Source organism: Podarcis melisellensis, assembly GCF_964234715.1.
Source record: "Podarcis melisellensis genome assembly, chromosome: 2".
Classification (NCBI taxonomy): Eukaryota; Metazoa; Chordata; class Lepidosauria; order Squamata; family Lacertidae; genus Podarcis; species Podarcis melisellensis.
This window is the reverse complement of record NC_138529.1, coordinates 113915252-113939736: the sequence shown is the minus strand read 5'-3', so window position 1 is coordinate 113939736 and position 24485 is coordinate 113915252. Positions and strand designations below refer to the sequence as shown.

The 24485-nt window shown below is 44.3% G+C and overlaps 3 protein-coding genes across 4 annotated transcripts in view; all 3 read right to left on the bottom strand.

Moving 5' to 3' along the window:
• LOC309364883 (uncharacterized protein) overlaps window positions 1-14302 on the bottom strand; it is a 20317-nt gene extending 6015 nt beyond the window's left edge. Inside the window, exon 1 of the mRNA XM_081902855.1 lies at window positions 14294-14302. The gene's annotated coding sequence lies outside the window, so the exon portion shown is untranslated. The remainder of the gene's footprint in view (window positions 1-14293) is intronic.
• The window catches only part of LOC309364471 (uncharacterized protein), a 50819-nt gene that overhangs the window by 20581 nt on the left and 5753 nt on the right, over window positions 1-24485 (bottom strand). The window lies entirely within an intron of this gene.
• LOC309364560 (uncharacterized protein) lies at window positions 11497-24485 on the bottom strand. Its single transcript, XM_081902132.1, has 3 exons — window positions 23871-24485; window positions 14807-14993; window positions 11497-13306 (listed from the first exon to the last, which is right to left on the bottom strand). Exons 1-3 carry the CDS (start codon window positions 24309-24311, stop codon window positions 11979-11981), a joined length of 1956 nt encoding a protein of 651 aa, XP_081758258.1. The 5' UTR covers window positions 24312-24485; the 3' UTR covers window positions 11497-11978.

Here is a 24485-nt window from a genome sequence, read left to right as displayed (position 1 = left end):
CCCCCTCCACTGACCTCCACCGTACACTCATCAAGTGATGCAAAAGAGATATTTACATGTCCCTGTTTCCCAGCCATGTTAATCACACCCTTTTGTCTTGATCTGGGTTTGCTATTGTTTCTGGAATGGCTACCTGTCCCGCACTCAGGTATCAGGATGCCAGAGATTATATCACTCAGGCAGAGGGGCTGCTGAGTACATGGCCTCACACTTTAGGGATTATGGCTGCCCTCACTCATGTCCCAAGCTCCTCCCTTGGCAGCCATTTCCTTCCTGAACAGAAGAACGTTGGAATGGTGTAAATCCAACACTCGAGTGATTCTATATGAATTTCTGAAGATTTCCCAGTGAGCCAGTACATAAATACATTTATCAGTGAATTCATAGAATAATAGAGTTGGAATAGACCACAAGGGTCTTTGAGTCCAACCCCCTGCCAAGCAGGAAACACCATCAGAGCACGCCTGACATATGGTTGTCAAGCCTCTGCTTAAAGACCTCCAAAGAAGGAGACTCCACCACACTCCTTGGCAGCAAATTCCACTGTCAAACAGCTCTTACTGTCAGGAAGTTCTTCCTAATGTTTAGGTGGAATCTTCTTTCTTGTAGTTTGGATCCATTGCTCCGTGTCCGCTTCTCTGGAGCAGCAGAAAACAACCTTTCTCCCTCCTCTATATGACATCCTTTTATATATTTGAACATGGCTATCATATCACCCCTTAACCTCCTCTTCTCCAGGCTAAACATGCCCAGCTCCCTTAGCCGTTCCTCATAAGGCATTGTTTCCAGACCTTTGACCATTTTGGTTGCCCTCCTCTGGACACGTTCCAGTTTGTCAGTGTCCTTCTTGAACTGTGGCGCCCAGAACTGGACACAGTACTCCAGGTGAGGTCTGACCAGAGCAGAATACAGTGGCACTATTACTTCCCTTGATCTAGATGCTATACTCCTATTGATGCAGCCCAGAAATGCATTGGCTTTTTTAGCTGCCGCGTCACACTGTTGGCTCATGTCAAGTTTGTGGTCAACCAAGACTCCTAGATCCTTTTCACATGTACTGCTCTCAAGCCAGGTGTCACCCATCTTGTATTTGTGCCTCTCATTTTTTTTGTCCAAGTGCAATACTTTACATTTCTCCCTGTTAAAGTTCATCTTGTTTGTTTTGGCCCAGTTCTCTAATCTGTCAAGGTCGTTTTGAAGTGTGATCCTGTCCTCTGGGGTGTTAGCCACCCCTCCCAGTTTGGTGTCATCTGCAAATTTGATCAGGATGCCCTTGAGTCCATCATCCAAGTCATTGATAAAGATGTTGAATTAGACCGGGCCCAAGACAGAACCCTGTGGCACCCCACTAGTCACTCTTCTCCAGGATGAAGAGTGTTGTGACGTGGGGTTTGTGATTTCAGCTCTCTTGACACAATATGCTGGAGACAGTTCTCTAGTAACACTTCTTTATTAAAGCAAACAAGACTGGGGCCTGAGGAGGGGAGAGCTACATTTATAGGGACAGGGAACTAGCTAGAAAGGATACATTTTGGAGGGAACAATATCAGGCAATCACAGTCCTGTCTTTTGGAGGAAACCAATAAGACAGAGGATCCAAATACAGCAGCTTAAATGAACCAATAGTAGCTGTACCCTCTGGAACCAAAAGGCAGTTACTTTACCCTAATGCAAATACAGACAATAATAATACAGATATAAAATCCTTTGACTCAATACACAACACCGAGGAACCATTGATGAGCACCCTTTGGGTTCGGTCAGTCAGCCAGTTACAAATCCACTGAGTGGTAGCATAGTCAAGACCGCATTTTACCAGCTTCTTTACAATAATATCATGGGGCACCTTGTCGAATGCCTTGCTGAGATCAAGATAGGCTACATCCACTGCGTTCCCTTCATCTACCAGGCTCGTAATTCTGTCAAAAAATGAGGTCAGGTTAGTCTGACATGAATTGTTATGTGCAGCAGAGGCCATTTGAATAGGTAGGAAAAACTGTAATGAAGTGTTTAGTGGGGACATTTGCAGAAGTGATTGTGTTGATTTTGGTAGTCGGTGTGTGTGTGTGTGTGTGTGTGTGTGTGTGTGATGTCTGCTGAAGGGGCAACCCGCCCTGCCCCCATCTCCTGGACAGAAGTATCCCTGTTTACATAATAGGGAGGGAACACTCTCTCTCTGGCTTATTGCACATTCATTACACACAGTGTCTTTTGCAGTGTCCTGTATTCTCCTCACAGACACAGAGACACAGGAACATTGTACAGGTACTTGCAGCAGCAGCAGCTGCCAGACTGACTAATTGCCAAAGAATTCCTCACATGCAACCCCTCCCATGAATCTTTTTTGGGGAACCATGTACTTTAAATATGTGCTGAATGTACACTACGGATGTGAAATAAATATTCTTTGTGGGAAGTACTGAGGAAAAAGTGGAGGGCAATTTTAATTTGTAAGGACAGAGGGGGAGTTCTTTGCTTTGTTTTCTGTCGTGAAAAATAAAGCAATAAATTTAAAAAGCAACCCCTTTTTTTCAGTGCTTGCTTTTAAAGCAATAAAGATGCAGATACTCACCATGGAATTGTTACAGTAAGTGCCATACTTTGAACAGTTGGGGATGTTTGAGTACTCACAGAATAAAGCCGCACTTTTTTTTTAAAGCACCATAATTGCACAGGGGGTGGAAGACGATTGGCTCTGTCCAGTAATACCTGTATGCAGCTGTTATACTAAAAATACTGCTCCCTTTCCCTTATGGAGTATCTAAAAGCCCATATAGAGTCCTTAAGTAGGTTCTCTATCGGTAGGAGAAAATAACAGAGGCTGCTATGAGAATTACAAGGTCTAAGATATAAAATAAATGTTCATAAATGTACCAGGCAAACACATACATAAATATATATAACAGACATTTAATTCCAGCAAGCTGGTCTCTGACCATAATAATAAATTATTATTATTATTATTATTATTATAAACAGAGGCCAGCCAGAGAATATTGAGAAGCAAAGCAGGTAGTAAGCATGATCTTTATTAAACTGTTGCAACAGGGTCCCCCACACCCCACATGCAGGGAGGGAGGAGAGGAACCCAGAACAATGGTGTGCAAGCTCTTATTTGAAAATTTGAAAATTGCCTCCTCTGTAGCTCAAGACCACCCCCCTAAACATCATATGTATGATCATAGAAGGGGCGGTCTACAGCAGAAAACCTGTCTGCCAGGATACCTGATAATGGCCACTGATTGCTTTTACCTGGGCATCCTGGCCATTTTTTTTATGATGGTTAATACTTTAGTTCCTGAAACCAGGTCACAGGCTCACCCTGTTCATACACAGATACGCTCTTAAGACAGGATTTGTTTTCAAAACACCGCTGCACAGCCAACTCCCCAGCTCTTGCTGTAAATAGTGGGTCTTTATATGATACCTGGGGGCCCTGCAACACAGCCGGTCAGAACAGAAAAGGGAGGGGGTGTGGAGGGGGGTGTCTCGCAGAAGAGAAGCGGCTCTGGCCCAGCAGAAGCCCACCCTCCCCTCCCTCTCGGCAGCCTGACCAAGAGGGCAAGTTGAGGTTGAGGGCAGTGCGCAACGTGAGGGAAGGCAAGAGGCTGCATGCGTCCCTCTCTGTGTGTGTGAGTGGGTATCCAAGTGGAGGGATGGTGGAGGGAGCCAGCCCAGCACCAGGCTTCAGAGGTTCCTTTCGTTAGTGGAATGAGAGGGTTGCTGCCTCTGCCGCTGCTGCCGCCATCACAACACACGAAGGCAGCAAAGGCAGCAGCTGGCAGCTGTCTGGGTTTGGTTCAGCACAGCCACTGGCCTCGTTGCCAGCCTGCCCCCCTGCACAGGCAGGTGTGTGGGATGTGTATGAGACCCAGACAAGCTGGGCAGAGGGACGCTGCTTGGGGCATTTCCCGCAGGGCCACCCTTTAAAAAAATATTTTTTTATTCTTTATTTTATTTATTTTGTAAAATATATTTCACAATTACCACATTTGAATTTCGAAATGAAAAAAGATTCTTCTTTGCGGGATAACTTACCTTACGGACAATTTTTACGCCTTAAAAGAAATTCCTCTTTTAACCACGATTTTTGTAATAGTGCAGATATCCTAGCTCATTCTCTTTGTTCCAAACAGATCCAAAATTAAATCCCTAACAAAGGATCAAACATTTCTTCTCTGTCCCACTACCGCCTCACATTCTCAAAACCACATCACGGGATCATTAGAATACACCTCTCATGCGGATAGAATCATCAGAATAATATGCAAACATTAGCATGTATTCTGGAACATACCAGGGTGTAATGAGTTTCCTCTGATAGGCCTGAGGCAGACCAAATCCATTTAAGATATGTTAGTAGATACAGACATAAATTCTGAAAAAATCATTCCTCGCACCAATAGCACTTCCGGCCCCACTGGACATCATAGATGTGGTAGATGCTCATCTTGCCCATACAGACTAAAGAAATTTAGGATGAGAAAACGAACTTCAGATTATTATTCGTCATTTTAGTACCTGTCAAACCAAAGACATAATCTACCTGATTCAATGTCCTTGTAATTTATTGTATATAGGCTCCACCACTCAAGCTGTGGGGGTTCACATTGGTGAACACCAATCGCGTATTCGTAATGCTAATTTGGAGGCACCTCTGGTAGAACATTTTGTTTCTCACAATCATTCAGATACGGATCTATTATTTACAGTTTTATGGGTGAATCAGAAGGCAATTAGCATTAGAAAAGATTATGAGCGATAGTTACGGCAGCAAGTAACACAATTTATTTTCATGTTTAAAACCATTTATCCAGGGGGTCTAAACTCTGAGTTAACCCTTAATTGTGTTGTTCGATTATTTGTATTTTGTCTGTAACTTTACACTGCTCCTTTTATCCCAACCTCCTTGTATTTGTATTGTTACTTTGCACTGTACCTTTAAACTCAACCTCCTTGTTATTAGCACCACCTGGAGTTGGCTTTATATGTTTTTCAAAATATATTGTTAGTAGCAGTGACTACATTATTACATGAGCACTGTTCCATAGCATTTGGTATTTTCATTTACATACATTCCTTCGAAATAAAATGGGGTATGTACTCTTTTTCATAACTGTTTGTATTCTAGTTTAAATTTTTTGCAAAGTGGTATGTCATGCAGCTCATCGTCTGCAAAACTTTATTTTCAGTTTATGAAGCAATTCTATATCCTCCCACCATGCTGACAAGAATTCCACAAAACAGTAGTCAATATCCGGAATCACTGTTCAGTGTTGGACATCATATTTGCTGAATACACAAAGCTTCACAGCTTGTCTTCCATCCTGCAAAGTCTGGTACCTTACTTCATTTAAAGATTTCCAGAGACTTTGAGACTAAAGATTTCATTTTGTACTTGTTATGGTTTGAAGGAATTCTGTAAAGCTTGTCCATTGCGTATATACATGGTCATCGTGCTGACTAGACATTGCTGACGTGAGCTTAGGGGCGACAGCGGCCACAGTGCTGAAAAGTCCAAATAAATGGGCAGTCGAAGATCATGAATCTGACTTTCCTCCAACTTCCAAACCAAAACGGGAGGAAAAAATATTTCAGGTTTGAAAGTGGCATGTTAGTCTGGTTTGCTAAACCAAAACTAAGCCAAAATTTAGCTTAGTAAGTGTGAGGCAAAATACAGGGCAGTAAAACAAGGAACAGGGTGGTGAATCCAGGGCAGGGCAGGGAGGGGCGTTGGTGGACAGTTGGTTTTCTCTTTCCACCTGGTACTGAAGTGACTTCAAAACAATCCATTCCCATCTCCTGCAGCCTCACAGGATGGGCCCCCTGGAATTTGTCACACATGCATGCACGAACCCAGATACTCATGAATCTGTCAGTCTGTCTGTGCTTGGCTACCCAGAGTTTAAATGCAGGACTTTTCACATTCACACACCCTTTCAAACACAGGTCCTTGGAGAGGATCCCTAATTTGGCAGAGAGGGGGGGGGGAGATAGATCTGAAACACTGGACAAAACTATCAATACAGGACATGGCATTTTTGAATTAGGCAAAGCAGGAATTTATAGGTGATATTGTGTCCAGAAACAGAAAATTAGGCAGACGGAGCTGTTATAATATGGGAGTCCTATGCTGCCTATAGCCAGCCCTGGTCAGCAGTGTGTCTGCAGCTCTTTCAGCCAGTTGAACTTTCTGAGCACTTTTCAAAGGCAGCCCTATGTAGAGTGTGTTACAGTGACCCCTACACAATGTGGCACCAGACTGCCTCTTTGGGGGGGGGGGGTAATTATCTGTTCTAAACATGTGTTTGTTTGTTTGTTTGTTTGTTTGTTTGTGTATGTGTGTGTGTGTGTCTGTGTGTGTAGTTTAAATTCTCTGAATGCTTGTTTTTTGAGAAGGGGCTCTTAGGGTCATGAAGCAATGCCTTTCAAGACAGCTCTGTAACACTGATTGTGCCCTCACTCTGCCCTATTGTGTGTGGATTTTGATCCAGACGGGGAAAGATACAGCAGAATCCACCCCCCTCTCTGTGTCGCCCTTAGGTGTGCTCAGCCTTCACCCCCCCATTTCTTTATGGAGGGACAAAGGCCAACTAGACGCAACTACAACCAACAATTGGCGTCTTCTGGGTGCACTGACCTCACCTCCCGCCTTCTCTCCTCCAGATGTAATACAGATTCCCTCAGCATCTTGCCCCACCTTCCAGAAGGCAAATATATAATAATAATAAATTTTATTTATGCCCTGCCCTCCCTGGGAGGCTAACACCAGTAAAATTACAATAAAAACATAATAGGGGAAAAAACCCAATTCAAAATACAAGTTGAAATACAATTTAAAATGCAGCCTCATTTTAAAAGGAGCCAATAAATCAAGACACTAAGGGGAGGGAAACATAAGGGTCAGACTGAGTCCAAACCAAAGGCCAGGCGGAACAGCTGTCTTGCAGGCCATGCGGAAAGATGCCAATCATCATCATCATCATAATTTATTATTTATACCCCGCCCATCTGGCTGGGCTTCCCCAGCCACTCTAGGCGGCTTCCAACAAAATATTAAAATACCATAATACATCAAACATTAAAAGCTTCCCTAAACAGGGCTGCCTTCAGATGTCTTCTAAAAGTCTGGTAGTTGTTGCTCTCAGCCGGTGGGAGGGCGTTCCACAGGGATGGTGCCACTACTGAGAAGGCCCTCTGTCTGTTTCCCTGTAAACTTGGCTTCTCGCAGTGAGGGAACCGCCAGAAGGCCCTCAGCACTGGACCTCAGTGTCCGGGTAGAACGAAGGGGGTGGAGACACTTTTTCAGGGCCCTGGTCCCTTGTGACAGAGCGTTCCACCAAGTCAGGGCCAGTACGGAAAAGGCCCTGGCCCTAGCTGAGACCAATCTAACCACCTTGTGACTTGGGACCTCCAAAGTGTTGTCATTTGTGGACCTTAAAATCCTCCATGGGGCATACCAGGAGAGGCGGTCCCGTAGTTACGTGGGTCCTAGGCCGCATAGGGCTTTACAGGTCAAAACCAGCACCTTAAACCTGACCCTGTACTCCACCAGGAGCCAGTGCTGTTGGTAAAGCACTGGATGAAACTGAAAAACAGTTTCTATCCAAATGTGATTTTGGTTTTAAACGCAGTGTAAGGTAGTCTCTATGTGTATATTGTATTTAATTATGGGAATCAGTGTTTCTAGTGGGTTAACCAGGCTGGCATAGCAGGTTTGTTGGTTTTGGAATGTCTGATGTAGATTTTTTCAATTTGGTTGTTCTGTATGGGACAGTGACAATAAAGATTATCGTATCGTATTGTATTGATGAATGTGATCCCAAGGTAAGGACCCCGTAAGGAGCCTCGCCGTGGCATTCTGCAGCTGCTGGAGTTTCTGGGTCTGATTGTTTGTTTAGGACATCATTATGTTGTAGGAAATGCCACTTGTTTCTTTGAAGGGTAGACTCTTTTCATCAGCAGTGATAAATATGACATTAATTGGTTAACAAGCAACAACTTCAATGCTGCCAACATGAACTCTGTCTGAGGTTTCAGAAATACCCATTTCCTTCAAGAAAGATGCAGGAAATACTTTCCTTTTTGATTCTGGGCACTTGACTTCTCCTATCCTGCTACCATCAAGGCAGGCATTTGGGGCTGAGATCCAGAGAACCCCTCAGCAGCAGCAGCAACAGATGGAGCCCCCACAAACATTTGTCACATTTTGAAGGTTTTTTAAATTAAAAACAAACAAAGGGCTTTTCCTTAGCCTCTCATAGCCCTGAAGTTAGCTCTTCAAAAAGAGAGGGTTTCCAAATATCATGGCCCCCAAGAATGAAAACAAACACTTTCAAATTCTTTTTTGCACACCCAGAGACAGGGATCAGCAACCTTTTAAAATCGAGGGCCGGATCACTGTCCTCAAACCTTGCTGCAGGACGGAGCATGCGCATACACACTCTCTCGTTACTACACGATCCAAAGATTGCACCAAAAACTAATAATAAAGTTCCGAAGGTCTCAGTTCTGCGCCGTAGCATATCTGTTCCGTTCTGAGACACCCTCCCAGGGTTCTGGGGTGTGCGAAGCCTTGATTCCCTGTTTTTAACTCCGCTACCGAATGCAGCGAGCGGTTCCTTCTGCAAGACGCGTGTTCTCCGCTCTCCCGTCCTGGAGGGGGAAGACGCTTTCGGTAGCGGAGTTAAAAACCAGGAAACAAGGCTTCATACACCCCAGAACCCTGGGAGGGTGTCTCAGAACGGACCACTGGCTGTAGTGGCAGGAGCAGTGAGCCAGTTGAGGGCAGGAGAGGGGCTGCCTTAAATGGCGGCCGTCGAGCAACCATGCTGGCACAAACAAAGCCCAGGCCCTTTCCTCTCGGCTCTAGGAGGAGGGAGGGAGGAGGAAAGAACTCTGCAACCAATCAGAGGGAAACAATGATGCTGGCACCAATCAAAGGCTAGCCCCCTTCCTCTGCAGGACGGGGAGAAGCCAGAAGCCAGGAGAAGGGAGAGAAAAAAGTGGTGCAGCCTGAACTATATGAATCAGAACCATGAGGCAATTTCTGGAACATCCACGGGCCGGATCCAGAACCCATTTGGGCCGGAACCAGCCCGTGGGCCTTAGGTTGCGGACCTCTGTCCAGAGACTTGACAGCCATCTTCACTTCACTCCTCAGTCCCTTTCACTAATCTCCCCTAACCCTAATTCTTTCACACATTCCTTTAAAACATTTCTGTGAACCAAGAAACACAAAAAACCACACCCTCGCCGGTCACCTTCCACAGGTTAAAAGCCAATGCACAAAATATTTGTTGGGTGTAGTGAAGGGTTAACCTTCTGTGCCTCGAGCCTGAGAGGAGGCGCATACAAGGGAAGTACGCCAGGAGGTGACGAAAGCAGCTTGGAGTGCTGTGAACTGAGTGAAAAGCGAAAGCAGTGTGTTGCGTCGCTGCAAGCTGAGAGAGAAGGACGCAGAAAAATGCAGCTACAGACCGATGGCTGTTATGGATGGAAATATGCTATTTTGCTCCCAATAAAGAGACTTTAGGACAGAAGAAACGTTTGGGACTGATTTACTGCCCTTTCGACACACAACCACTGTGCAACTTTGCTAATTGCTTTACGACCTGCAGAGGCTCGCAGGGGGAAGCGTGCTGGACGCCGAACAATAAAGCAATAAATCTACACGAATAGGTTAGGGGTCGATACAAAGCGTGTGAGAAAGGGCTTTGGAAGACTTCAAAAGACTGAACGTCAGCTTGAGCGACTGCCAAGGCTTCAAAGAGAGCAGAGGGCAGATCGGAGGAGGCTGACGGAGAGGGAGCTGAGAGCCACGTCGTCCGGAGTGCCCGGTTTGGCTGCAGAGTGAGTACCTTTTGCAAAAGGCCAACAGAAGGGAAGGGAGGCAATGGCTCAGCCCCATGGACATGGCTTTGAGTTTAAGCTGTCATGTCAGAAACTGACTAGCCAAAATTGGCTGCAGTGGAGCTTTCAAGCGGAGCTGATGCTAGTGGGGGAGCAGCTGTGGGATTTAGTCCACCCCTCACAAAATGCAGCTGGGAAAGCAGTGGCAAGAGAGTTCTGAGGTATTTGCAGGAAACCAAAGACTTTTGTCTTAGGTTGCCAGCACAAGGAGAAGTCAAGCTGACTTGCTTTGTGGACTCAGATTGGGCTAATCTTGAGGATCACAAGTCTGTGTCTGGCCTAGTGGTGAAGTTTGGGAACTCAGTGGTTGGATGGAGGTCCAAGAAGCAAAGTCTTATAGCGCTTTCATCCACTGAGGCTGAGTTCAGTGCTCTTTCAGAGGTATGCAGAGAAGTAGAGTTCTATGCTTGCTTAGTGCAGGAACTCTGCGAAGTGGATTGTCAACCAATATGTGTTTTCGAGGACAACCAAACATGCCTGCGTTTGGCAGAGTCAGGTCAGTTCAAGGCGAGAACTAAACACTTGGACATTCGCTTTCGGAATGTGTGCCAGAGTGTTCAGGAGGGATTAGTTGCGCTGAAGTATTGTCCGTCTGCCAAGAACCTAGCTGATGGGTTCACAAAGCCACTCACCTTCCAAAGACATGGGGAGTTTTGCAAAGGTCTGGGTTTGGGACGACCAAGGGTCGATTCTCCCCTCAGGCACGAGACAAGAGGGGGTGTTGCGTGTAGTGAAGGGTTAACCTTCTGTGCCTCGAGCCTGAGAGGAGGCGCGTACAAGGGAAGTACGTCAGGAGGTGACGAAAGCAGCTTGGAGTGCTGTGAGCTGAGTGGAAAGGAAAGCAGTTTGTTGCATCGCTGCAAGCTGACAGAGAAGGACGCAGAAAAATGCAGCTACAGACCGATGGCTGTTATGGATTGTAAATATGCTATTTTGCTCCCAATAAAGAGACTTTAGGACAGAAGAAATGTTTGGGACTGATTTACTGCCCTTTCGACACACGACCGCTGTGCAACTTTGCTAATTGCTTTACGACCTGCAGAGGCTCGCAGGGGAAACGTGCTGGACGCCAACAATAAAGCAATAAATCTACACGAATAATATTTAATAAAAACAGCTCCAAGCTGGTACACAAGAGCACAGAAAAAAGGAGATGAGTTTTAAAAGCAATCCCAAATGAACATTTAACACAGAGACCTTTTCATTCAGCTGGAAAATGCTATCAGTAAAAAGCTCTTCAATAGATTATGCAAAGTTCAAGTAATGAGCGCCTGGAATGCTGATCTACAAGACAAGGGCAGACCATCATTTTGGCAGTGAAAGGCGGACCTGAAAACTCAATAGATTCAACACACACCTTGAGCATTGCAGATTCACACTCTCTACCTGTTTATCTAGCAAAAAGTTGCCACTTACTTTGTACATTTAGTATATGTGACCTTCATTACTTTAATACATATATATGTGTATACAAATTTAAGTACAAACACTAAAACATCATTCCATGCGTTTACAACTGATTTCCCCCTTTATGAGTTTCTTGATGTAAGTAGTGAACCCTGAGTTGAACACTATACAGAATGCCTCGCAAGACGGAAAACCCGCTAGACGAAAGGGTTTTCCGTTTTGGAGGCACTTTGCAAAATGAATTTCCCTATGGGCTTGCTTCGCAAGACGAAATGTCTTGTGAGTTCCTGCGGGTTTCCCCCCTTTTTTCCCCCTTTCCCTAAACCGCTAATCCGCTTATCAGATAATCCGTTGATAAGCCGCTTAACAGCTGATCCGCTAAAAGCCGCTAATCCGCTAAGCTATCAATGGGCTTGCTTCGCAAGACGAAAAAACCGCTGTACGAAGAGCCTCACGGAACGGATTAATTTCGTCTTGCGAGGCACCACTGTACATTTATATCATTCATTCATTCATGAATATTAAGGTCTCCACTCCCTCTGAAACCCTTTCCACAGTCAATACACCTGTAGTTTTCATTGTGTATGAGTTAGCTGATGTCTTCCAAAGTGTCCATTTTTACTGAAGATCATTCCACACTCCATATATTTAAATGTCTTCTATCCTGTGTGAGTTCGTTGATGTATTCTAAGTTTCCCACCTTCACTGAAGCTTTTTCCACATTCAATACATTTAAATGGTTTCTCCCCTGTGTGAGTTCGTTGATGTATTCTAAGATATCCACTTCGACTAAAGCTCTTTCCACAATCCACACATTCAAATGGTTTCTCCCCCGTGTGAGTTCGTTGGTGTATTCTAAGATATCCACTTTCACTGAAGCTCTTTCTACATTCAATACATTTAAAGGGTTTCTCCCCCGTGTGAGTTCGTTGATGTATTCTAAGTGTTCCATTCCCACTGAAGCTTTTTCCACATTCAATACATTCAAATGGTTTTTCCTCTGTATGAGTTCGCTGATGTATTCTAAGGTGTCCATGTTGACTGAAGCTCTTTCTACATTCAATACATTTAAATGGTTTATCCATGTGTATTCGTTGATGTATTCTAACTGATTCACTACGACTGAAGCTCTTTCCACATTCAATACATTTAAATGGTTTCTCCCCCGTGTGAGTTCGTTGGTGTCTTCTAAGTGATCCACTTTCACTGAAGCTCTTTCCACATTCAGTACATTCGAATGGTTTCTCCCCCGTATGAGTTCGTTGATGTATTCTAAGATATCCACTTTGACTGAAGCTCTTTCCACATTCCATACATTTAAATGGTTTTTCCCCTGTGTGAGTTCGTTGGTGTACTCTAAGTTCTCCACTTCGACTGTAGCTCTTTCCACATTCAATACATTTAAATGGTTTCTCCCCTGTGTGAGTTCGTTGATGTATTCTAAGATATCGACTTCCACTGAAGCTTTTTCCACATTCAATACATTCAAATGGTTTCTCCCCCGTGTGAGTTCGTTGGTGTATTCTAAGTGCTTCATCTTTACTGAAGCTCTTTCTACATTCAATACGTTTAAATGGTTTCTCCATGTGAATTCGTTGATGTTTTTTAAGTCTATCACTTCGACTGAAGCTCTTTCCACAATCCATGCATTTAAATGGTTTCTCCCCCGTGTGAGATCGTTCATGTCTTCTAAGTGCCCCACTTTGGCTGTAGCTCTTTCCACATTCCATACATTCAAATGGTTTCTCCCTTGTGTGAGTTTGTTGATGTATTCTAAGTGCTTGACTATGACTAAAGTTCATTCCACACTTCATACATTCAAATAGTTTCTCTCCTTTGTGAGTTTGTTGATGTATCCTCAGACTTCCACTGTGATAAAAGCACATCCCACATTCCATACATTTAAACTGTTTCTTTGTTCTTCCCAATGAATTCACAGGTGGCTCCATAGAATTCTGACTTTCATCTTCCTCACCTGTTTGGGAGTCTGGGAGGAAAAAGAATCCTGTTAGACTTTCAAGAAAGACAAAAAGGGAACTGAACACATGTCAATTCCAATCTGGACCTTCTCTCATTGTAACACCTTCATTCTCCACTGTCCTCTCTAGGTTCCATATTTTTTGAAAAGCAGATGAGATAATGGCAGGAGCAACACATGATCACTCCATTCAAACTTAATAAAGCACCATCGTTTTATAATACAGATCTATGGTGGAATTGCCTTATTAGACACATCTATTTTTTTCTTTCTGAAGTGAAGAAATGATCTCAGGCTCGAGTAACAGTGTCTCCATTGTGAAATAAATAAAACTTAAGTGCTACATGTAACTGTAAAAATATTGCAATATATTGGAACCTAAGAAGAGCCTGCTGGATCAGGCAAAGGCCCACCTAGTCCAGCATCCTCTTCTCACAGAGGCCAACCAGATGCCTGTGGGAAACTGGCAAGCAGGATTGGAGCACAAGTCTTCTCTGCCTTCCTGTGCTTTCCAGAAACTAGTATTAAGAAGCATTATTGCCTAGACCACAAGGGCAGAGCAGGGACGTCAGTCTTATCCTTTTTTACAAGCTATCCAAGTTGCTGGCTCTCACTGTCTCCTGTAGGATGGATTCCATAGATGAACTACGCTTCTATTTATTCATCTTTTGCAGCCCTTAAAGGCTGATAAATGTGTTATGCCCTAAGCTTTTGTGGGCTGCAGTCTGACAAAGTGGACTCTTGACCAGGAAAGCTGGTGCCACTATAAACCTCTGAGTCTCTTTGTTGGCTTTGTGTACTTATTTTGAAATTTGTACCAAGGTTGTACCATAGTATCTCCATGTAAGCTTAGGCACGGACAAAATTACAGGGTGGTATAAATTATTATCCCACTCACTCTAACACACAATCCCAGTCTGTAAGATTGGCCAGTTTACAGAATTTGCTTCTTCTTCTTCTATGGCGATCATTAGTAACCGAGTAAATAATACTGACCACTGTTGGTCTTCATATGTCCAATCCTAAGTCTAGAGCCTCCAGCCACAGGAATTGTGTATCATGATAACGGGTCCTTTGTCGCCTAAGCCCACCAAACTGGGGAGGTGCTTACATTTATTGTATTTTGATGCTCGTGGAATGTATTTCTCTGACCCTGTCTACAACAAATAAAAGTAACAGAAACAATTTAAATACATTAATTATACATAATTATGGGAAGCATTTCCATCCCTCTTCACCGATTTTTCAGGATTGGTGTGCAACATCATTATCATCAATTATTCCCATCGTGGAAATAACCCCTAAGATTTCAAAGCCTGGAGGAAGAAAATCTGCCCCAACTACTTTATGAAAGGGATTCAAGAAACAAAGAGCTGCTTTGGAGAAGGCCTCACCCCTTCCTTCTTCCTGTCAGGAATTTCTTTCCATTTGTCTCCTCTCCATCTTTTCCTCTTTCTCCCTCCACCATCCATCTATCCCTCTCCCCATCTCCTCTCCCCTGGAACTCACCAGATTTCTCCAACGGTCCTGGGAGGGAATGCTCAGAGGTTGTGGAGAGGGATGCGGGAGACAGCCTGACCAGGTCAACCGTCCATCTTCCTCCTTCCATCCTGGCCAGGCTTGCAGTTTCAGTCTCAGCTAGGTTTGCAGGTTCAGCTTCCTGAGGAGCGCAGAATCCAGAGCAAGTTGTAGCTTCCTGGGAGGGAGGGAAAAAGAAGCCAAGGGAGTCTGAGAGCCCCTGCAGGGATTCTCCTGCCCAAGACATTCTGCTGCCCCCGGGGAGAAGCCCCAATTGGGCACCCCCTTCTCAAAAGCCCCCACCCATTTTCAAACACCTTTGGCAATTCCTTTCACCTGCTTGTCCCATCTCCCTTACTAAGGCTGGCACGGTATGCACATTAGTGGCCTGAGAGTAGATTCCATAGAACTTAAGAGTTAATTTGCAAAGGACTGCTCTGAATACATGGGTGGCCCTTGCATGGAGAAGAAGGAACCCCCTGGGAGAGGCGGTGGATCCGCCCACTGCTCCCTCTGCCCTCGCTGCCACCTCCTCTGTCCTCCTGCCCTGCAAACACCCTTTGCTCTTGTTCCTCAGAGGAGAGAGGCGGCAGAGGGAAAGAGCCTTCAAACCATCCGTTTCCTCCTGCTGGAAGTGTGGGAAAGGAATAAAAATCTGTTGGAGCAGAAAACGCCCTGGTGGTTATCACCAATAGACATTTTAACAATTAAAGGGTTGGACATTGAGGGGGAAAGATGGACATATGAAGATTTACTAACCAAAACAGAATCCGGGTGGAAGATTAGACCTTACGAAGAAATAAAAAACAAGCTGACTGGCTGGATTCAATACCATCAAATAAATTCAATGTGGAGGGAAGATAATAAGATCGGAATAAATGACAAGAAATCTAGATTTCAGATTGAAATAATAGAAAGTAAAACAAAATTATTATCAAAAATGTACAACCAGTTGCTTGAGTGGGACACCAAGGACGAGGAAGTAAAGGATGTGATGGTGAAGTGGGCGGTAGACCTAGGGTACAACATAGAGTTTGACAAATGGAAGGCATTGTGGTGTAAAGATATGAATTTCTCAGCATGCACGACACTAAAGGAAAACATGTATAAGATGATGTACAGATGGTACATAACGCCGGTAAAACTACATAAAATGTATAGAACGGCGATAAACTGTGTTGGAAATGTAGGAGCAAGGAGGGCGAATTTATCGATATGTGGTGGACGTGCGAGACTCTCAAAATATTTTGGGAATCCATCTATAATGAATTTTTAAAAATTCTTAAATATACGTTTGTTAAAAAACCCGAAGCCTTCCTGCTGGGGATAATTGGTAAGGATATCAAAGAAGAAGATAGAACCTTTTTTCAATATGCAACGGTAGCCGCCAGAACCCTCATAGCACAGTACTGGAAAACACCAAAAATCCCAACACTAAAGGAGTGGCAACTTAAACTATCCGATTATTTGGAGTTGGCTAAATTGACACAGAAAATAAGAAATCAAAGAAGTGCAAAATTTAACAATGAATGGGATAAATTTAGGATATATATGGAAATAGAGACAAGGGGAAAATCAAAATGTTGATGAGAAACACATATGTACTTACAGAAATCACAGTAGGCATGAGATAACGCTTACTACGTAAAAAGTTTTATTAAGGAATAGACACAGCAGATAGATAAACAAGGTAATATTTTCCGAAATCGAGATAAAGGGAAGTCGATCAATGTCATTAAAGTTGTATGTATTACATGTTTTTCTTTTTTTCTCCTTTTCTTTTCCTTTTTCTTTTTTCTTCTCTTTTTCTGTTTTCCTTTTTCATTTTGTCTTTTGTACGTTTGTGAAATAAATTTATGTCAAAATTCAATAAAAAAAAACACCATCCGTTTCCTCCTCTGCTTCCCCTCCTGTCCTTTAGGGAAACAGGAGCTTTGGTCTGGAGTAAACAACTTAGATGGCAAGTTCACAAGATAAGCACTTTAAAGCACTGCTTGTTCCTATTATGTGTGTGTCTGTGTGTGTTTGGACGAAGAGGACAACATACATGTTTACACGTGATTACTTAAAGAGGGCAATTCTTTAAAACCGAAGGCCATTTCTACAAAATGGAAGACTTCCGATGGCAGCCTTTTACAAGGAAATTGTTGATAGTTTTTATTTTGTTGGAAGCTACCCAGATGGGCTGAGGCAACCCAGTCAGATAGTAATAATAATAATAATAATAATTTATTATTTATACCCCGCCCATCTGGCTGAGTTTCCCCAGCCACTCTGGGCGGCTCCTGTTGCTATCAAAGGGTTAAAAGAGTAGCAGAAACGCTCTAATCACTGAGCAGCTGGAGGTCATTAGGCTTCCAGGAACATGAGTCTGTATAAATAGTCCCCCTGTTTGTTTGTTCTTCCCCTTTTCCCTTTGGGTGTGTGTTTTGCTGAGATGTGTGGTTCGTCGCCAGGATTGTTTTTTGGTGTTTTGTAAATAAACCTTATTTTTGATTTACAAACCGCATGCTCCAGGACTCCTTTTTGGGAAGATGCTGCCTCTCCTGCCCTTCTTAGCTGCTGCGCGAAATCCTCTGCCGTGGTGAGACTTTTAAAGAAGGAAGTGCACTGGGCATTTACATTAAACTAATTAAAGTTTAATGGGACAGGTTATGGTTGTTTGTACGTCAAGAAGGAGATAAGGAGAGCAGTTCAGAGTGATTTATGCAAGGACTGGAGTGAAGACAGAAGCGGTTGCTGACAACGAAAGCCTCCAAAGCAGCTTGAGTCCTGCAACGTGCCTAGAAAAGTTTTAAAGAGGCACTGCGCAGTTTGTACTCGCTGGAAGACGTCTGATTCCTCAAGGAGCCACCTCAGCAGCTGGGAGACGGTCTACAGGTGTGTGAGTATCGTTCCTAAGCCCCAGGGAGGATGGCAGAGTCCCAGGAAAGTTTTACTGTCCCGTTTACGCGACTCAATGGGAAAAATTGGCAAGATTGGAAGGCTAGAGTAAGGGTTTGGTTGCAAGCAAAAGAGTTGTGGAGCTGTACTGAAGCACCGCCTTTACAGGCAGCTGCAGACGCGTCTGCAGAAGCCAAAGCAGCAGCAGCAGCTTCACAGAAACGCGACAGGAAAGCCCAAGGTCTACTAGTTTTGGCAGTGGGACCAGAGCAAATGCCTTATGTTTCTGAGTTAAAGAACACGCATGAGGTCTGGACGGTTCTGCAGCGGTTAAATTCCAGAAACACTGCGGGGGCCAAGATCCATGCTACAAGATGTTTGTTTGATTTACGTCTCCAACCGGGAGTGTGTGTGAAAGACCATATTGCCAAAATGGTGTCTGCCTTTAATCAACTAAGGCAGCTGGGCATTCCTTTCTCTATGGAGCAGCAGTCATACATATTGTTGTCTTCTCTTGATAAAAGCTATGAGACTCTAGCTCTAACTTTGGAAGCTATGCCTTCAACTGAATTAACCCTTGAATACATTTCTTCTCGGCTTGCGGATGAACAGGATAAAAGGCAAAGAGAAAGAGGTTTGTCTTTAAAGGGGAGTTATGCTGTGCCTAAGAGTGTTGATGCTGAGTTTGAGCACACAGTAAATGCTTTTGCAGCTAGACACTGTTTTCGCTGTGGTTCCCCTTCCCATCTAATCAGGAATTGCACACGTGAACCTGGTCAAGACAGCAACAAGGCCGTTACCCCTAGTTACCAGACAAGGAGTTCCAGGGGACGTCGAAGAAGAGGAGGAGGTCGTGGCTACTCCCACAGCACACAGCACATGGCTTCAGCAATGGCGTTGATGCAAGGGCGTGGCCAAGGCAGCAATCTACGCTGGTTGATCGACAGTGGTGCATCTCACCACCTGGTGGCGCCATCTAGTGTACGTTTGCAGAATTGCAGACATTTGCAAACCCCTAAAGTTGTGACAATGGCAGATTCAACTAAACGTTCCTTAGAGACTGTAGGCACAGTGTTCTTGAATTGTTTGCAAACAGAAATTGATGCCTACGTGCTAAAGGGACTGAAGGGGTGTATTTTGTCTGTGTCAGAACTTGATAGAAATGGGTTTAAAACTGTGTTTGAAAATGGGGTTTGCACTATTTCAAAGAATAACGTATCTCTTTTGCAGGTGGAATGCAGAAATGGGTTATATTATTTTGAGACAAGTCCAGATGAAGTTGAACAGGTTCATGCTGGTTGTGTGAACACGCCTACCCATAATTCTTGTGTTCATTTATGGCACCGCCGTTTAGGGCATATTAATTTTCAGTATGTTAAAAGGCAACCTGAATTATCAGAAGGGTGCAAATTGAACAAATGTACTAAGTATTTGGATTGTACTGCATGCAAAAATGCGAAGGTTCATAGATGCAGCTATCCCAGTTCAGATAGGAAATCTGACAAAGTATTCCAACTTGTGCATATGGACCTATGTGGCCCAATGCCTGTTGCTAGCATGGGAGGTTCGAAGTATGCACTGTGTCTCTCGGATGACAAAACAAAGGTTACATGGTTTTTTCCTCTCAAAACAAAAGCAGATACTGCAGAAACAGTTAAAAATTGGGTTCATGCAGTAGAACTTGAATTCGGTACTAGAGTACTTGCTTTTCAGACAGACAGAGGGTCAGAATTTACCGGGTCTGTGTTGCAGAATTTCTTTAAGAAAAAGGGAATTAAGCATCGTCTGTCTACACCTTATTCCCCCCAAGAAGGAGGCGTGGCCGAACGTAAAAATAGGGTTCTGCAAGAGTTGGCAAACTCTATGTTGTTTGATGCTAAACTTCCTCAAAGTTACTGGGCGGAAGCCTGGCAGGCGGCTACTCATATTCTGAACCGAGTATATAATTCGGTAATTGATACTACGCCTTATTTTGCTTTATATGGGAAGAAGCCCAAAGTTAATTACTTTCGGGTGTTTGGATCTCAAGCCTATGTACTTATCCCAAAAGCGTTAAGGAAAAAGGGAAGTCCAAGGGCTAGGAAACTCATCTTTTGCGGGTACGAACCACATGCCAAATCTTGGAGGTTTGTGGACCCAGGTGGGGATACTACAAGAGTGGTCCTCAGTAGGAGCGCTGATTTTTGTGAGCAGTCCGGATGGACTCACTTACACGCTAACCCTGACATTTTGAGAGATGATTTAGGCATTCATGCTGAGAAAGAAAGTCCAGAGAGTGATGAGCCAGAAGGGGATGGTGCACATGGTTCAGATGCAGATTCTGATCAGGCACGAGGTTCTTCTCCTAAGGTAGAAAAGCCAGAATCTAGGAGTGCTCCAACTTCGCCAGTCAGTAGGCCTAGCAGACAGCAAAAGCAAAGCAGGTCACCTGCAACACCAAGCCCAAGGGAGGTATCTAAACGGAGGTCTTTATCCCTAGGGGCGCGTCCAGACATAAAGTCTGAGACAGATTCTGACAGCCAACGGTCAGAGGGGGCACAAGAGGAGCAATTGCGCAGGTCAAAACGCGCCACGAAGGGCAAGCCGCCAGAGCGGTTTAAGGTGACAAGTGTATACGTAAATATGGCACAGTGTGAGCCAGAAAGCTATATGGAAGTACAACAGCTTCCAAGCTCAGAAGCCGTAAAGTGGCAGGAAGCAATGGAAAAAGAGATGGCTTCAATGAAGTCTCTCGGTGTGTTTACAAGTACAGAGCTTCCGAAAGGGCAACAAGCTGTAGGTTGTCGATGGGTATATCGTTTAAAGCCCACAACTACTGAAGAGTTGCAATATAAAGCCCGACTAGTTGCAAAAGGGTTTTCGCAGCGCAAAGGTGTTCACTATTCTCAAATCTATGCCCCTACTTCAAGATCGGAGTCATTAAGAATGCTTCTAGCCTCTTCAGCTAAGAAGGGTAATAAGCTGTTTCATTTTGATGTCAATGTGGCTTATTTAAATGCAGACTTACAGGAGGAAGTCTATATGACACCACCACCAGGTTTTGAAGGAGACAAGCCAAACCAGGTCTGGCGCCTACACAAATCCATTTATGGGTTGAAACAGTCCGCCCGTAATTGGAATTCCTGCTTAAACGATGCTCTAGAGAGCATGGGGTTCAGAAAGAGCGCAGCAGATGCGTGTCTTTATCTAAAAGGCTCGGGATGTGAACAAGAAGCAGTTTTGATATTTGTTGACGATTTATTATACAGTGGAAAGGATGATAAACTTGCACAACAATTTGCCACAAAGCTTGGAGAAAGGTTTCAGATAAAATCACTAGGCAATGTATCTGTTTATCTAGGTGTTAAAATTCAGCAAGATGAAAATGGTAACTATTGGCTTAGCCAAGAAGCTAAAATCCAGCAGTTGCTGGAAAGGTTTAAAATGAACAACTGTGCTGGTGTTAAAACCCCAATGGAGTTAAGTTACACAAAGGATGCTCAAACTGAGCAAAAGGCAGAGTTCTGTAATCCCGGGGTTTACCAGTCAGCGATAGGCAGTCTACTCCACATTGCACAGTGGACTCGGCCCGATATAACATATGCTGTCAACATGCTGTGTAGACAAGCTGAAAAACCATCAATGCATGCTTGGCAAGGAGTAAAAAGAGTTTTAAGGTATCTCCAAACTACCAAAAGCTTTCGCTTAAAACTATCAGCAGAGGGCAGCACACAACTTGAATGTTGGGCCGACAGCAGTTGGGCAGATGCTGGACCAGATAGAAAATCAGTGTCAGGAATGGCGATAAAATTTGGAAATGCACTAATTGGTTGGAGATCAAGAAAACAATCACTTATAGCTTTAAGTTCAACTGAATCTGAGTTCAATGCGTTATCAGATATATGTAGAGAACTGGAATTTTATAAGCAACTGGTACAAGAATTGTTTGGAGAATGTTCCCTACCTATCAGAGTGTGGGAAGACAATCAACCTTGTATTAAACTAGCTAAATCAGGTCAATTCAAGGCGCACACAAAACACTTGGATATCCGTTATCAAAATGTATGCCAAAGTGTAAAACAAGGTTTAATTGAACTAAAGTATTGTCCAAGCCAAGAAAATCTCGCAGACGGTTTTACAAAAGCTTTGAGTCCGCAATCTCATAAATGTTTCTGTTCAGGTTTAAATTTGTATTAAGGTTGGTACAGCTCAGTGTTACGAGCGAGAGGGGGTTTGCTATCAAAGGGTTAAAAGAGTAGCAGAAACGCTCTAATCACTGAGCAGCTGGAGGTCATTAGGCTTCCAGGAACATGAGTCTGTATAAATAGTCCCCCTGTTTGTTTGTTCTTCCCCTTTTCCCTTTGGGTGTGTGTTTTGCTGAGATGTGTGGTTCGTCGCCAGGATTGTTTTTTGGTGTTTTGTAAATAAACCTTATTTTTGATTTACAAACCGCATGCTCCAGGACTCCTTTTTGGGAAGATGCTGCCTCTCCTGCCCTTCTTAGCTGCTGCGCGAAATCCTCTGCCGTGGTGAGACTTTTAAAGAAGGAAGTGCACTGGGCATTTACATTAAACTAATTAAAGTTTAATGGGACAGCTCCCAATCAGTATTAAAAACAATACAGCATTACATATTAAAAACATCCCTAAACAGGGCTGCCTTAAGATAGGGAGGATGCAAATAATAATAATAATAACAACAACAACAACAACAACAACAATAATAATAGATTTCTAAGCCTGTACTGGGATGCGAGTAGCGCTGTGAGTTAAACCACAGAGCCTAGGACTTGCCGAGCAGAAGGCTGGCAGTTCAAATCCCCGCGACGGGGTGAGCTCCCATTGCTCGGTCCCTGCTCCTGCCAACCTAGCAGTTCGAAAGCACATCAAAGTGCAAGTAGATAAATAGGCACCCCTCCGGCGGGAAGGTAAACGGTGTTTCCGTGCGCTGCTCTGGTTCGCAAGAAGCGGCTTAGTCATGCTGGCCACATATCCCGGAAGGTGTACGCCGGCTCCCTCAGCCAGTAAAGCGAGATGAGTGCCACAACCCCAGAGTCGCTCATAACTAGACCTAATGGTCAGGGGTCCTTTTACCTTTTTAAGCCTGTCCTGCTAGGCATGCTGATCAGAGACTCTGTCCAAACAACCCCTTTGAACGCAACAGGACTTCCTATTTCTACTGCTATCAGTGGGAACAGTCAAACCACGAAGCCACTGATCAACCAGAGTTTCCTGTTTTCACCAAGCACAGTTTGAAGTTAGCTTAATATCCCAGCTTGTTCCAAAGCTGGCAGCTGTAGTTTCCTGGTTTGGGCAAAATGGAAAGTTTGTTAGTTATGGCTCATAAGAGACTGCCTGGTTTCATCACAGTTCACCCTCAGGGCCGGCCCAATCATGAGGTAAGCTGGGACAATTGGGTCAGGAGGCAGATGCAGGGAGATATGGGACCAGCACGTTCCCAGCTCCTCTGTTTGTTAGCCTTGCTGCCAGTGCAGGACCACAGCTGGTAAATTTGTGCAACTACCCATGCGGAGTCCTTCTCTTTTCCCCTCTCTCACTAAAGGTTGGGTGAGAGTCCTTCCTGGAGTGATGCATTCTGGTTGTGGGGGCCAGGAGACTGTGGTGGTGGCGGCTAGAGTTTTTAGTTTTAAACTTGGGTCAACTTAGGCTTTAGCATAACTTTGCTTCAGCAATGCATTAAAAACTGTTCCTATTTTTAACCCAGCTTCTCAGGCTGTGATTCAGTCATCCGAACCTGGCCATTATCTTAATAAATCTTGCAACAACCTTGCAAGGTAGGCCAGTGTTATTCTATTTGCACTGCACTGAGGCTGCAAGACGTGCCAAGATTTCTACCCCAGTGGGGAGCAAAAAGAGCATTTTGGAAATGGAGGAAATTTAGAGGAGGAAAAAGGGGGTTGGTGGAAGGACCCCTCTTCTGACGTAGCTTCTGCTCTGATGAAATTCCGAGTCCCCTGTGGTTGCTTTATTAAAGTAACAACATCAGGAGATATGATCACAAAACTCCCATGTATAAGAAAGTTTGGTCTAGCAAGCCTTTTAAAAGTGGATTAGAGAGAAAGTGCAGGGAGGAGGAATATTCACCACCAAAGCTAAACAGAACCTCCATGTCGAGAGGCAGTGGACCTGTGACCTCCATGTGCTGGAAACCCCGGTGAGAGGAGGGCACTTACCTTTCCCAGAAGCCCCTCAGTGTCTGGGAGCAGGGTCTGGTCTCCTCCCCCTGCTTTCCTACTGGGCCTCCGACTGGCATCCGCAGCACCCCTGAAGGAGAGGACACCATCCCCGGAGTGGGGAGGACTGGGAGCCTGTGGGGTTTCCCACCCTGAACGAGGGGGCTGCATCGTCTTCAGGAAATCCTGCTTCTGGGCCTCCCAGTGCTGCTGTGGCTGCCCCTCCTCTGGCTCCTGCTTAATCTGACATAAATGTGCCCGAGGCAGAAGATCCCTGATGGTCCCAACTTGGCCGGCAGGAGGTTTATTTCCTTTGCACTCCAGTCTTTCCCTCTCCCTGGGTCTCTGCTCTTCCATTTTTACGCCACCCTGCTGGAAAAGAAATAAACACAAAGTAAAATAAAACTCAAGAATAAAAACAAAAGGACACTTTTTAACCATTTGCCAGTTTTTGAAATATATTATTACTCTTTCTATTTCTAATGTTCAGGATGTGAATGACAATCATTATGTCACCCAAACAACTCCACCCAGGGACGAGGGGAAGTTATCCAAAGACTGGGGGAAACATCAAGGTTTATGGAAGTACAAATAATATTTGGGGGTGGGGGAACC